Source organism: Harpia harpyja, chromosome 1, assembly GCF_026419915.1.
Source record: "Harpia harpyja isolate bHarHar1 chromosome 1, bHarHar1 primary haplotype, whole genome shotgun sequence".
NCBI lineage: Eukaryota > Metazoa > Chordata > Aves > Accipitriformes > Accipitridae > Harpia > Harpia harpyja.
In genome coordinates this window covers 49,221,640-49,236,626 of record NC_068940.1, presented here as the reverse complement: position 1 = coordinate 49,236,626, position 14,987 = coordinate 49,221,640, and the positions used below count along the sequence as shown (strand labels likewise).

Sequence of the window (14,987 nt, the reverse complement as noted above, 5' to 3'; positions counted from 1 at the left end):
TTCTCAATGGTGCTTATGCGCCTGCAGGCCTACAAAGTCCATGGAGCAGAAATTATAACCCTTTCACAACACGGATCTCATTCCCATTTCTTGATTTTTCTGAGGCTAAAATAATCATTGCTCCATGGAAAGCATTTCAGGTTATTTGAAGAGGTGTGCCTCACACAGGTTTTGTTAACATGACAGCCTCCTAAAGCTGTGTCACAGAAACAATCTATAAAAACAATCAAACCAATGATTTAATACCTATAGGCAATAATACAGTACTAAAATATCGAGCTTGCCATTCATTGCCCCCATAAGGCAAAATGTCAGTATGAAGGACAGGGTGTAAAAATAGGGTGACAGGGAAACATGCAGAAGTGTTTGACTGGATGCAGCATCCAGGAGGATGGAAACAAGGAATAAACAAACTGTCAGAAATTTAACCACCAACTCAATGGGAACAAACTTCCGGATTTGGCAGCATTTCCAGGAGACTGGGAGGTGAAACTCGAGTCAAGCACTGGGAATAATAAAAATGGAAGCAACAAGAGGAAATGGCCTCAAGTTGAGGCAAGGGAGATTTATGTTAGATATTAGGAAAAATTTTTTTACTGAGAGGGTTGTCAAACATTGGAATGGGCTGCCCAGGGAAGTGGTTGAGTCACCATCCCTGGAGGTATTCAAAAAGCGAGTGGACAGGGTACTCCAGGGCATGGTTTAGGGGGTATGGTTAATGGTTGGACTCAATGATCTTGAAGGTCTTTTCCAACCAAAATGATTCTATGATTCTATGATTCTAACAATCTCTGTGCTTTCTTTGAATGGTAGATTCAAGCTGTTGTATGACCCTTGCTCCCCAATAACATTAAATTGCCCTGCAGCAGATAAATACACATGCAAAGTTTATGGACAACATCTGATCAAGTCTTCAGCTTATAATGACCCTGGGAAGATCTCAAGAGCATGGGGGAAAAAAAAAAAAAAAAAAATCCCCCCAAACCCCAGAATGACAGTATAGCCATCTGGCAAATCTCTGCTCCAGAAGAACTGAAGTTTTCAGACCATCATACTTACATTCCTAGCGAAAAACACACTTATGTACTAAGAGAGTATCCATGCCTAGTGCTGATCTGGCTGTAGACTCCAAACAATCCCCCAAAACATACCAGTAAGTACTTTAAAAACTGGGGCACAGGGAGTCTTGTATGGACAACTCAGGCTTTCTCCTACAAATACCTGGGTTTAGCCAAATCAAGCTGTACCTAGGCACTGAAGACAAATAACACCACCGTGACAAAGCTGATATTCCTCCAGTGCTTTCTATTTTTAAGAATATTCTGAACACTGCGCCATGTTGAAGAGCTGCTAGACAAAAAGATTCTTCTGATATAAATTCACCAGTCTCTCCTCACAGAGCTGACATCTCCAGACACTATCTTTAGGAAGATAAGATGCATATGGAAGAGGAATCGTAAACTGTTGGTGCAGCATGCACCCATACAGCATAATCAGATAGGCTCAAGTGAAGATAGGAAAAAAATGCTGAGCACTTGTGCTGCTAAGCTCCTAACGTACATACAAACTCCTTTTAAACAACTGCTCTTGCAAGTTAAAAATAATTCCACATCCAACATATCAGGAAGTTAACAAGGTATTTTTCTGCAGAGCTTTAAGTACCTCTGAGGAACAGAAATCAAAACCATACTTTTTTCCTTTAAAGCAATGGTAGAGGAGCCTCCTTGATTTGCAAGAATTCATAACACCCCCTGAAATAAAAGGCAAGACTGCAGTTTTCAAGCAGGTTTTGCCTGAAACTTGAGATATCCTAAAAGGTACTGATTTTCAAACTGCCTGGCAAGAGGCTTCAGCGGAGGAGAAAGAAATGCTGCAGCACATCTTGGAAAGATAAGACGGCATTAGACTGATTTGGGGGGAAATATCACAGATGATCCAAGGAAACTTAAGTCCTCAGCCTCGTAGGTGGGAGATGATACCATTCAACCTTCACGGTGTGAAAGCAAAGGCTTGATCAAGAAGCACTTGCAATAACTGGAAGCACTCAAGGTGTGGCAAGACAATTTAAAAGCCAAGTGAAGCCAGTGAAAAGGCTTTAGGTTCCATAGGACTGGATAGAGGACAAGGAAGGGGGGTCATGTTCGGGTTACAAGAACAAGCTTCAAAGGTCCGGTCAAAGATAGAGGCAGGTTTATGAGGCAATTTCCTTTCAACCTGTGGACAATCAATATACAGGAATCTGCTCATCTTCTTATTTTCACTTCCTTTTTGCCAAATTTGAGTGCACAGCTGGGAGATATAGAGGGCCACCACCACCCTTGCACACAGCTCCTCAAAAAAGCTGCTGTACTTTACACACACATAAAAAAAAAAGGTCAAAAAAGAATGGAGAAGCAAGTCAAACTGCAGCCAAGTCCAAGTGGTCTCAGTTTAAAAAAGAAATAGGAAACACCACACGCTTAGAGGTGGCTTTTGCTTGTGCAGCACAACCTTCATCTACCGGCAACGCTTCCAGAATTTTTACTGCCAATAGCTCTGCATGGAAATTGTCCAAATATCTATTAAATCCACAAGCTGCTGACTGAGGACTGTTCAATCCCTGAACCTTTATCTTGTCCTTTAAGCCATAGTTTCCTTTTCTGCGGTGCTGCTTTGCACCAGAGAACTCAGAAGCAATTAAAACAAGAAATAGTGGGGATTTTTTTGGTAACCAAAGGGTAATCTTTACCAAGAAATCCCTCTGAGACTTGTTGGAAATAAGGCTGAGCTATCTGCCAGCAGTACCAACCCCTTTGCCCTCACCTAGGCCACATGCTGCACATTGCTCAATGCTGGGTTTTCAGGAGAGCGGCCGGCACAGAGGACAGCGGGCAGTGCTGGTAGTTCAGTCTCCATTGATTATGAAAGCAGAGTGTAAACACAGCTAGAGATAAGGGAAGGAGCTGTACAAAGGACTAGCAGGAAGATATAGACAGACAGATAGATAGCCAAAAATTGCACTACTGTTGCTGCCAAAATCATAGGTAAACTTGGGCTGGTCAGTATAAAGGTTGCAAAGGGTAGTCAGGTACCACTGCTGCATTTTCCTGCCAATAACATTTATTTTAACAATTCAGTGGCAGCTCTGATGTTTTATACACGGTGGGGATCTCCTGCAGACACAGCGTACTTCCTCTCCCATGTATTGTGGTGCCAGTATGTGACTAACCACCATCAGTCCCGCATGCCACGAGAGGGGAAACAACTCAAAGACTTCCCTAAGGTGGTACTTGTGCAGGTGGGACCCCATCACTGCCTCCAGTGGAAGAGCCACATCTGCCTATGTTAGCTCAAGATGGTATTACCACTGGAAAATTGCTGCCTTGTTTAAAATGCAAACTGTTTTAAATCAAGTTATATGGGTCCTTCCCACCTAGGACTATCCTCCCTGACAGGGGTTCACACTTCTCCATATTTTTGTCTGCTTAGAAGGAGAAAAAAGAGGAGTAAAGTAGTTATTTTATACACTATGAGCAGTAGATTTGACTGCAAACTTATGGAACTGACCTTGCATGCATAAAAGCAACAAACTTGCCTATTTTTACAGCTCATTTTTCAATACCAAATTAGAGTTGCTTCTGCCACAGCACCCTGCAATTCAGTGGCATTGAGCAGGAGCTGCGCTTGGTCTTATTTGCTTAAATAGAATAAATAAAGAAACCAAACACAAGGTTTCTAAGTTAACATCCAGTGCATATCCTACAGCACACCGCTTCCAGTTTGGCAGAAAGCTGGCTAACCTTTACGCCCCGGGGAAGGGAGGGAGGGAGGGAGGGCACTGACCGGCAATTACCCTGAGCAAGGCTGGAGCAAGCCCTCAGCAGCCGATGGGCGAGTGCCTGCGCCTCCACACCCGCGGGCCTGTGACGGACGGACCGACAAGGAAGCAGAAGGGAAAAACGGAGCTATAAATATAAAGGAGTCGAAGGAGAAGTCCGAAAGCAAAAGCAACAGCCTCTTTAGGCTGTAGCCGGGAGAGGTTTGTGCTGTCCCCTGCCTTGTTAAGCAAAGGGCGCAGCAGTTTTACAGGACTGGCAGCGTGTCACGAGAATGAGGGATTTAGGGCAGGAAGGCTGCCGCCACAGCGCACGGCAAAAGCCTGGTTGATCAATTAGCTGTTCAGTAACCCATTAAAAACCCGTTCAGCTGTGAACGGCTTGGACAGCTGTTGTAGCTAAATTTGCACAGGAGCTCGAGCACATTACCTGAAACACCTATAAAAACAGAGCAAAAAATAGCAACGCAGAAGATAAAGGAAATTTTCCAATTCATCCTCCTCGTCTGTATCCGTAAACCTACAGCACGAACTGCTCCCAGGAATAGCTCTGCCCCGTGGGCTGTTCCGCACAAAAAGCGGGAAGGCATTACTGTGCTCTCCCCGCCATTCCGTGACAGACACAGAGACAGGATGGACAGACAGACAGACAGCCTGCCTAGCCATGAGGCTCCCTTCCAGACGGGAGGTGCCAGGCAGAGTCAGACAGAGGGACTCCAACCCGCTCTGCGTGAGCTGGCTGCATTTATTCCACTGCAAACACAGCATGTGTAGTAACCCCAGTATTCCCAACCACCCATAGCGTAGATGACAACATGATCCCAAATGTCTTTTTCCATAAGACTTAACTTATTTTTTTTTTAACGATATTTTTATACACAGTTCAACTTCTGGAACATGTACACGCGTGGGGCACAAGCAGGGTAAATGTGTTTCTCTTACTCACTGGCCTCTAATAATTTTACCACAGGCACTGAAAGTAACAGCTCAGCACCGATGCTGGGCTCCTGCCTGCACAAACCCCCCAGAAGCGGGGATGGAAACGAGGTCAGCAGCGCTGATCCTCCCCGACAGTGACCAAGCAGTTTAAAACGCTTGTGCCATTTGAAAATGCCACACAGCTTGACTGGGATGTGGACGTGCTGCGTATGCCGAGGGTGAGATGAAAAGGTTTCTTGACAGAAAACATCTTTTTTATCACAGCTGCATTTTCCCTTCACTGTTCATCTTCTGTTGACATGATGCCCGCTCTGCTCTCGTCACCTTATAGGGCATTTCAGAACACACCGTGAATCACCCAGGCTGGAGACGAGGGAGGGGACCAGACTGAAGGCTGGTGGAAAGCACATCCACACCTCCAACACAGGAGACGAGGTCTTCGGTAGGTCTCACCCTCCCCTCAGCAAAGCCACCATGTGCTTTTATCCTCCGATAAATCGGTGGGGATTGCCACCTATCATTCAAAGCAAGCAAAGTCCCTCATGTAAAATAATAACTAAAAAAATCTGGAAATGAAAGAGCTACTGAGTTCCTATTTTTAAGCACTGTTATTAATAATGTGCCACGGTTTTTGTCTCCATCACCACACCATATAATAGTGTTGAGAAATTACTGCAGCATATTGTAATTATTTCAGTAAGGACACTGTGCCTCTGTCTGCCAGCTTACACCTGCATTGCAATGAAGAACAACGCGACTTAAAAATAAGTAACATGCACACTGTAATCTGTGTCCTACCAACTTTTCTCTGCTCATCGGCCAAGCCTTGAAATCATTATTTGGGCAAGACTCCCAGAGAAATGCTAATAGATACTGAAGAAGCAGGGTCCTCCTAACAACACAGCTGTAGGAAACCTGCTGAAGCCCAACTCCATCAAGAAGGGTGCAGCTTAATCTGTAAAACCAAATTCTCTCTTAAATGTCCCTGTTTAACACAGCTGGAGACCCATGTTCACAGTGAGCCAGACCAGCACTTGGTTGCAGAGACAGCGTTTTCTTCTAGTTAAGTGGGAATGACCGAGTTTCTGCTCACACCTTCTCAGGAACTTGGAGTATTTAATTCCCATGTTTGTAGTCCCTTGGTCTTTATTTCCTGGTAAGAACAGCAGCAGCAGCATCTTTCACCTTCAGGAACAGTCCTATTGCTCTTCTTAAAGCCAAAGCTAGAAAACCACCCTTCCTGCAGCTGTATCATGAGCCCCCAAACTGCAGAAGAATCACAGAGCATTAAAGGTTTTTGTTTACAAGATGGAGCCCTATGTGTAGATACTTAGTCTGTTTTCTACAGTCGTGTGGCACAAGCTTTCTGAGAAGTCTAGCAGGATGAGGTTATAGCCTTGTGGCCTCTGCTCATGATTCAGGAGCAGGCAGTAAAGCATCGCTTACTAATTCACTGATTTATTACCATAAATTAGCCCACCCGTTTAAGCTTTGCCACATGAAATACAGCAAACCCTGCAGGACCTGCAGGAGTAAGCTGGCAACTCGTTTACCAAAATACCTGCGATCTGCAACATGAATCCAGTGACATGAAATAAATGTGCAGAATAGCCCAGCAGGCGTGGATTGAAACTATGCAGCCATTAAGTGCTGCCAGATGTATCAAGTACACATGTTGGGAGAAAAAATAATATATGAACAAACGCTTTCCCCACTGATCTGTTCCATTTTAGTCAGGCTTTATGGCACAAGTAACAGTGGCAGGGTATGATTATAATTTTAAAAAGGAGAAGAATAAGGTTTATTTTATATGGATAAACTGGCCTTTAACTATACCATTTTTCCAGTCACATTCTCAACTTTAAAGCAGATAAAAATGGCTGGTTAGGTACAGCCTCTCAGATGTTCAAGGAATACACTGAGGCAGTTGTTCAAAGTCAACAAGATGCCCAGATCTCCCTTTAAAAGAGAAAATCCCTGGGAAGGTTGCTCAGGGGTGATTTCAAGGGCCTGTCCTACATTCCTGTGTCATGTCTGAGGGAGGAAAGCTGCAGGGGCTGTAGCAAACCCACCAGATCCACAGCTATCAACAGAGATCAAGCAGGATCAGACAGCTCAGTGCATCCACCCCGGAGATCTCTGGCAGCATGCATGGCTCCAGATGCCTTCTCCAAGAGTCTGGACAGGGGGATGGTGTGATCTCTCCCCCTTCATGATCTTGCTGTGAGTCCACCCGCTGCTTTTGATCTCTACTGCAAAGACTCCGGGGCTGCAAAGTATCTTGAGCGAGTGACCCACCTCCTGCAGGAGGAGCAGGCGATGCCTGTATAGAGGGTCTTGGTACTGCACCCATATGAAGCAGAGGTTTGGAAATGGAATTAATTGACATCACCTGTTCCCCCAGCAGCAGCACTGAAAGGGGCTGGGATCCCTACCCAAGATGGGAGCAGTACTGCAGAGGAGCCCTAGCCCCCAGGGATGCAGTCGTGCTTTTTAGCCCTGAGCTCTGCCGCCTTCATGTGATTCGACACAGACAAAGGAATGGACCAAATCCTGAACAGGAGGAAATCAGTAGAGTTTCATTTGACTGGAAAATGATGTAACTCAGGGTCTGACCTGAGAAGATCTTGCTGCTTTCCCCTGCTAGAAGGTATGCAGAAGGCAGTTTCAGTCTCCCATTAGTCTGCAGCAAGTAAAATATTGTTGATCTCATATAGGTAGAGGCCAAGAAACCAACAAAAAAGCCAACCCCAAAAACCCCAAACACAACAGCTCTTCCATCACCCCATTTTTTTGTCCTCAGAGGTATTAAAAAGTGCAAATTAATGGTAGCTTTACAGGCATCTCTATTTCTATTGCTCATAAAAATCCCTTTGTGAAGTGCACATAGAAGATATCATCTAACAATTCCTTTTTTCTCAAGTTTTTTCAGAACTTGTAGGAGGCAGGATTTCCTCCCTATTACATAAGGAGGAGAGGGTGTATTTGTTCTTTTGCCATTTAAGACTTATTAGCACGGTCAGGTTACTCAAGCCAGGCCCTCTTTCCTGATCTTTTCTTGCAGGGGAATTATTGTTGGAAAGGCTCCAACCTAGTATTAACCCAATAGAGAAAAACCAAGCAGCTGTATAAAGAAAGAAACATAAAATAGATGCACCTTGGGGCTTTTCCAGGCCACCGAGAGCTGCAGCAACAGAGTAGAAATAACAAATACAAGCTGGTGCTGAGCCTCCAAAGCATGCAAGTACAACCATCACTACTATGATGTCCATTTGGGGGGGGGGGCGGGGGGGGGCGATCCTTTTCCGTCATCCTGCCAGGAAACACAGCTACAAGGCAGCAGGCAAGGTAGCACACTGCAGCCCTTCCCAAACAAAGCATCAAGCCCCAGTAGTAAATAATTGTCCCTTGTAATGGCCCTACCTCTCAGCCCAGACTAAGAGATTGGAGAGGAAAACAAAACCCCCACCCTATTATTTAATGTAGGGGAGTGATGGGAAAGTGGTTCTCCTGCCTCCAGCACCTAGTGCGGGGACCCGAACGAGATGGCTTTTTCCTCATTTCTTAATAGAAAGAGGCTCCTCCAGAGAGTGGTTCAGGAACTTGCCTTTTTTTTAGGTGATGAGAGGATGTGCTGAGGGTGACCACTCCCCTGGGACACCCACCTGGGGTAGGCAGGAGTAGGAAGAAGAGCTTCTGAGTATGATGGCATGGTGAGGGTTACCCAAGGAGTGGCTGTCCACCTGCTACCTCCCAGGAGGCAATTCTGGGCTGAGGTTTACCTACCCTTCCCCCAGCAGGAACACCAATTTGGGTCTCTGAGCCACGGAAATTGAGGTTAATTTCTTACCTTTGAGAGACCTCTACACTTCTATCTAACCAAAGGGAAAACAGCTAACTGGTTACGAGGCTGGGGGAGGAAGAGGGGCTGACATGTTCCTAAAGGGTAAACGTGGAGGCTTGCTTGCTGTCTGAGAAACTAAGCCAAGAAAAGAAAAAAAAAAATCGTTAGTGCTAAGTACAAACCCTATATTGGTACTTGTATTTGTTACTCTACAGACATATAAGAAAGAAATTTTTACAGTGAGAACAGTCAATCACTGGAACAACCTCCCCAGGGATGCGGAAGAGCCCCCATCGCTGGAGGTTTTCAAGGTGCGACTGGACAGGGTGCTAGGTAGTTGCATCCTTCCCACCAAAGGTTGGACCAGATGATCTTTTGAGGTCCTTCCAGCCTGGGTTCTTCTATGGTTCTCTGATTTTTGCAACAGGTATTAAGGCTTTATTACTTATACTTTTTGCATCTAGAAGATGTAACCTCACCAAGAAGCTGACCAAAGGAAGCAGCAGAGGGAAAAAGCAGGCTGAACTGCTTGACATCTGGAAGGAAACAGAGCTGGGCTCCATGGACCTGAGCCTCAATCTTGGTACCTCACCACACACACTCTCTTCCCCCCCTCTCTTTTTTTAAATTTTTCTTTTTGAAAGAGTGCAAATTCTGGCTTTCAGACCCTCTCTCAATTTTCATATACTCAACTGCAAAGTGTGCTTACAAGAAAAAGAAAAAAAATTAAGAGGTCTTCACAAAGTTACCGCTCAGTATTATAAAGTGTAATGAAAACCAGTTGGAAAACCCCCGCTGCAAACCGTGCTGAGAAAGCTGCGCAACTGATCACTGCCCTCAATCACTCGCAAACTTTCAAGCAAGCAATTAAACTAGAGGCTGCACCTTTACCATGCTCTGTGTATCGGTCAGTGTTGCACACACCTGCGTCATCCCTCTTGATGTGGTCACCCAGTAGTTGCCCTAGCACTTAACAGCCAGAGAGTTGGCTGTGAGGTGTCATGGGAGTCACGAGCTCAGTTTACAGCCAGGAAGGACAGGCCTGAGGCAGGTATGGATGAAGAGTGGAAAGAGTGCCCTTCCCTACAGACCTGGGGTACACAACAGCTCTGGGGTACCTCCAGCGACCTTGGCCAGAGATAACTGATAAATCTCCACTGGGGCCACTTATGCTCCCCAGGAAAACACTTGCTGCCTTTCACCTGAACTCACTCGCCCTTTTTATCATGCTACCCTAACCCTACATTTTTCCCTTTTTTTTGGTGAGAAGAAGCTGTTGGTTTCTTCATCCCCCTGAGAATGGGGAGGACATGGAGGTCAGCTAAAGGGGATGACCTGCATCCCCAGAGACAGGCCAGCTCTGACCCCCTGTCAACAAATCTTAGATTTGCCGAACCATGCCTGCAAGAAACGTCGCAGGTTTGGGCAAATTCACCCCACATTTGATACTTTAATCCAATTATGCGTCACGCTCGCCTCCACATTCATCATGTTAATCTCTTCTAAAGTTACCCTCTAGTCCTCTGAATGAAAACACCTCGTTCCTCCACTCCAAACACTGCGATAAACATAGATCCTTGTAATATGAGAAAGAGGGTGAGGACCTTGCTGTATTTCATTATTTTTGTACCGCAGCGATGAATTTCAAAATAGCTTAGCAGTAGTAGTCATGCTTACTGATTTGGTATACATTCCCTTTGCTGTTCTTCAAAAATTTAGAACTTCTGGGCATGACTGTGAAGGTTTTGGATTGTTTTTTTCCCTCCCCCCTTCAGCAGATTACTCTACATGATGACATTTTCTTGCTTTTTGTTTGTTTTGAATGAAGGCATGGCCCTCTTTCCTTCCTGCACAACTGTTCCCTCAGTGCAAAGGCTATGCAGGGCTGGAAGACAGGAGGACCTTCATCTTCTAGCCTCACCTGGAAATGAGCAGTAATTTTCCTCATTGTTAATGCCTGAAAGAACAAGGCCAGGGGGTCTCAAAGCTACTTGCTATGAGCTGGTCATGAAAAAAAAAACCAAAACAACAAACCCCAAAGCAAATCCCAAACCAGCCTTTCAACTGGCATGAAAGTCCCCGAGATCCCTAATTAAGATGCTTTACTGCTCTTTACACAGTTTTAATAGTCTTCTTGACTTACTGTGCTTTATTCCTGGACTTTAAAAGCTAGGTGAGGCAGGTCCTCCAGCAGGACTCCAGCTCCTGAGACCACCCCGGACTACGAGGGACTGGCATGCAGGAGCACGCTTACGTACGTGATGGAGGCTGTGCACAAAGTGCATCAGCAAGCAGGTGCCCACCAGCATAGCTCGTGAGAGCATCTGCCTACTGTCGGGACTAAATAGCCTTCAGATCCACCAGGCAACAGCTTGGGTCATAGGTGGAGATTTCAGCAACACGTGTGGGACATCTGCTGAGCACGCAGAGCACCTTGAAGACACACCCCATGGATTTCAGGAGGCTGAGGTGCTGGTGAGCCCTGTGCAGCGGTGTATTCTTGCTTGCAGAAGCAAGAGATTATTTTCTCCAGCTGATTATCAACTGAAGTTGATTTACCTGGGCAAAGATTAGTTTGCAAGGCATTTTATCAGTTCCCAGGGCACACGACTGAAGTGGAGAGGGAGACCATGGAGTTCACATACAGAAAGAAGGCAGTTTCTGGCCTCAGCTGAGGCTATTTTACAGCTGCAGAGCTCCACTGGCCTCAGCAATGCTAGCACAAGCAAAAGGAAATTTCTCCCTGAGGTGCTGAGTATGACTTTTCCCAACATATACTTTTTTCCTGCATCGTGTTGATTTTATTCCTGTTCCCACATTTTTTTCCCAGGAAAGCTTTGCAGGCTGATGCACATTACTCTCATTTCTTTCCAGCTTCTCACATTACCACAAATAGGATCAAGTATGGAAAACAATTGCATCGTACTCTCCCTGTGTCATTGATGGCACATATACATGCAATAAAACGGAATAAACCCAAGTATTTATATGAGGCTCCTTTTAAACTTCAAAATATCAGGCAGACCTTTCACACCACCCAGTACAACTGAGTACCTGTTTGCTAAGCTGGATGGAAACAAAGTACCATGCAGTTTAAGAGCAAAATAAAACAAACTGCTAGGGTCACGCTCTGCATACGCAGTGGCCAGCCTGAGCGAACACAGGCTTATTTTATAAGTCACTTTCTCTGCCTAGCTTTTGTAACAGGTGGACTGTTTTGGGTGGGGTTTTTTTCCCCCCCAAATGCTGAAGATGCAGAAGTGCCAGTTAACACTTCACTGGATGAGGTCCTTAAAAACCCCATTTTATATATATATATATATATATGTAAATAAATATAAATAAATCACCAAAGTAACTTTTCTTCCAAAACTGGTTTATTAGAATAATCCTGAGACTAGTAATAATCAGAGATGTTTCTTTCCTCAGCAGGTCTGTCCACCTCTGCCCCTGACCCCAATGCCCAACCCCACCAGACTTTATCCTAAGGTCCACTCCAGCCAACCAATGCTCACAAAAGAACAAGAGCGGTGGCGAAGGGGAAGCATGGGATACCTGAACTAGCAGAGCAGTCAAGGAATACCAAAAGCTGTTAGGCTGAAGCCATCAGCGTAACATCTGAATACCCCCGCTGGGCTATCATCTCCATTTTGGCTATCAAACAGCGATGGCTGTGAAATGACAGATGTTTCCTATGTGGGAGCATCAGGCTCCCAAGCAGTGCACGGCAGAGGTATCCCCAACTCCAAATACTGTACCGCAGCGCAGGACACTACATCGCTGTCACCATCCTTCTCACATGCCTGACCTCCACAACCACACCGACAAGAGCCATTATTCAACATATTACTGGAAAAGGACAGAGTTCTCAACCACTGCCAGAGATAACGGTTCATCAGCACTTCCCCTCCCCACAATACCCCTTTTGCAGAGTCCAAGAGTCCCCTGCCCCTATTCATTTCCAGCTGGAAGTTTGAATAGAAGCCAGAAAGAAAAGCTAGTTCCCTAATGTCATAAACTACATGCCAGACCAGCTGGGACAGATTTCACACATGGAGAGGAAAGGGTGAGAGTTATTTCAAAATCCTTATTGAATTCTTACATTTTTGTATCAAGCAGAAAGTTTAGCAAGAGAGACATCCCCAGCACTGTTGCCTGATTACCTTACCAAAAAAAAAAAAAAAGGTACAGTGCTCAGCTTCTCAACCATTAACACCAGAAGTACCATCCCACTTGACCACACCACACAAACAGACCTTGCTCGGTGCCCACTAGCTCAGTGAAATCAGGGGCCCACCTGGCGCAGGGGACAGCACAGCCTCCCCAGGCAGCTGTCCAAGGATGTCTCGCACCCCCAAGGATGAGCAGTCCCTCCAGCTCAGCAGATGCCCCATGACCACTCGTTAACGAGCTGTGTCACCATTGTGAGACAAGCCGTGCCATTCCACGCTTGTTACACAGCCCAAACCAACGTGACTGTGCTCTGAAGCCTTTTTGATTTGAGGAGAGGATCCGAGGGAGAGCAGACTACAGCCCTAAGGCTGACATTAAGGAGGTCACCACCCAAACAAGACTTTCTGGAGAAGGGGCACTGGCAGGTCTCAGCTTGGCAGCGCTGAGAAGTGGATGTAGCACTGCATCCTGCCTCCCAAAGTGGCAGTAAGATGCTCTGGGAAACACCATAAGAAACAGGGTACATACAGAGCAGCCCTTCTCCTGCTATTCCCCCTCCAGTTTCTGGCAGGAAAGACAGTCCTCCGCGACTTGTTCAAAAGGCTCTTGATGGAGAAACAATCCTTGACCAACCATTAGCAGGCCCAGCGTGACTGACCGTAACAGCTCAGTCTTCCCCGCACAGATGTGTGTACACACATGCCCCCTCAGGAGATCCACCACCTTTCAAGGACTTATAGCGGCTTTATCAAGGGACAGTCACTACAGTCCCAGCATTAAGACTCAACCAGGGTTCCATGCAAGAAGTCAGAAACATTTAATAATCCTGGGAAAGAGGGAGTCCCACTAGGATCACGGGGGGACTCTAGAATGCCCAAACCCCAAAGGAATTAACCTGCAATCCTGCATGGAGCTGGGCCCATGGGTCAGGTGCTGCCTCTTACCTGTTCTCCAGCAGTGTCATGCACACGACCTCCCGCACGCCTGGGTTGTTGGCTTTCTCGATGGAGCAGCTTTGCAGGTTCCAGGTAGCCAGCCTCAGGACGGGTCTGCCATCTCTCACGCCCCCGAACATCTCCACAGAGGGGCGAGTGGATATGATCTGGGTTGGACCCCCAGGAGGAAAGTCCAAGTCCTCGCTCTGGAGGCTCAGAGAAGTGGGGCTGGGGTGAGGCTTGGCAGTGAAGTTGAGGCCACCGTTGGTGTTCGTCGAAGGGGGCCGGGACCGCTCTGCAAAAATCTGATGCCTGATTTTGTCCAGAAAGGAGGAATTGATGCAGTCCATCCTCACCAGGTCCTCGATGCTTTTGAAGGGCCCGTGCTCTTTACGGTAGTCCACGATGCTGTTGGCGATCTTCTCAGTGATGCCGCGGATGCTCATGAGCTGGGCCGGGGTGGCGGTGTTAATGTTGATCTTGGTGGCGGAGAGGTGGTGCTCGGAGGCCAGGTCCTTGCGCAGGGAGCTGGGCGAGTGCTGCGCCGAGCTGCCCTTGCTGCTCACGCAGATCTCGAACTTCACCTGCTCCAGCTTGGCCGCCCCCACCCCGCTCACCAGTGCCAGGTCCTCCACTTTCTTGAAGCCACCGATGTACTCCCGGTACTCCACGATGTTCTGGGCCACCACCCGGGTGACCCCGGGGAGGGTCATCAGCTCCTCCTCCGTGGCCGTGTTGATGTTGAGCCTCTCCTGGTTGACGAGGATGTTGCTGAAGTTGCACGCCGCGCTGAACTTGCGGCTGTGGCACAGGTCCGCCGGGTCGCGGGGGATGGAGCGGTGGCAGCCCAGGCTGCCCCCCATCTCACCGCCTCCGCCGCGCCGGGCCGCCGGGGGAGCGGGCGAGGGCCGCTGCCGGGGCTGCCCGCCCGCGACTCATGGACCCCGGCGGGAGGCCGGCGACGCCCCGCGGCTCCGCGCCAGGGGACCCCGGCGGCTGCAGGGCACCCTGCGGACAGACACCACACCACACGCCCGGTCAGGCGGACCCCCGCGACCCCCCGCCCTTCTCCTCCTTCTCCTCCTCTTCCTCCCGGGGACACCGCCGCTCCCTTGACGCCGGAGGTGCCGCCGCGCCGCTCCGCTCCGGCCCAGCCCGGCCCGGCCCGCGGCAGCGCTCACAGCGGTTCCTGCCACTGCCCCGCCGGCGGTAGTAGTAGCTCGGCGGGAGCTCCCGCCCCCTCAGCCGTGCCGAGGCGGGGCCGGGGCCGCCGCCACCGCCT

At 47.7% G+C, this 14,987-nt stretch overlaps 1 protein-coding gene across 1 annotated transcript in view; it reads right to left on the bottom strand.

Moving 5' to 3' along the window:
* The window catches only part of EEPD1 (endonuclease/exonuclease/phosphatase family domain containing 1), a 65,313-nt gene extending 50,527 nt beyond the window's left edge, over positions 1-14,786 (bottom strand). The window contains exon 1 of the mRNA XM_052792806.1: positions 13,715-14,786. Within this exon, the coding sequence (XP_052648766.1) occupies positions 13,715-14,568 (854 nt within the window). The 5' untranslated portion in view covers positions 14,569-14,786. The remainder of the gene's footprint in view (positions 1-13,714) is intronic.
* Positions 14,787-14,987: the final 201 nt, after the last annotated feature.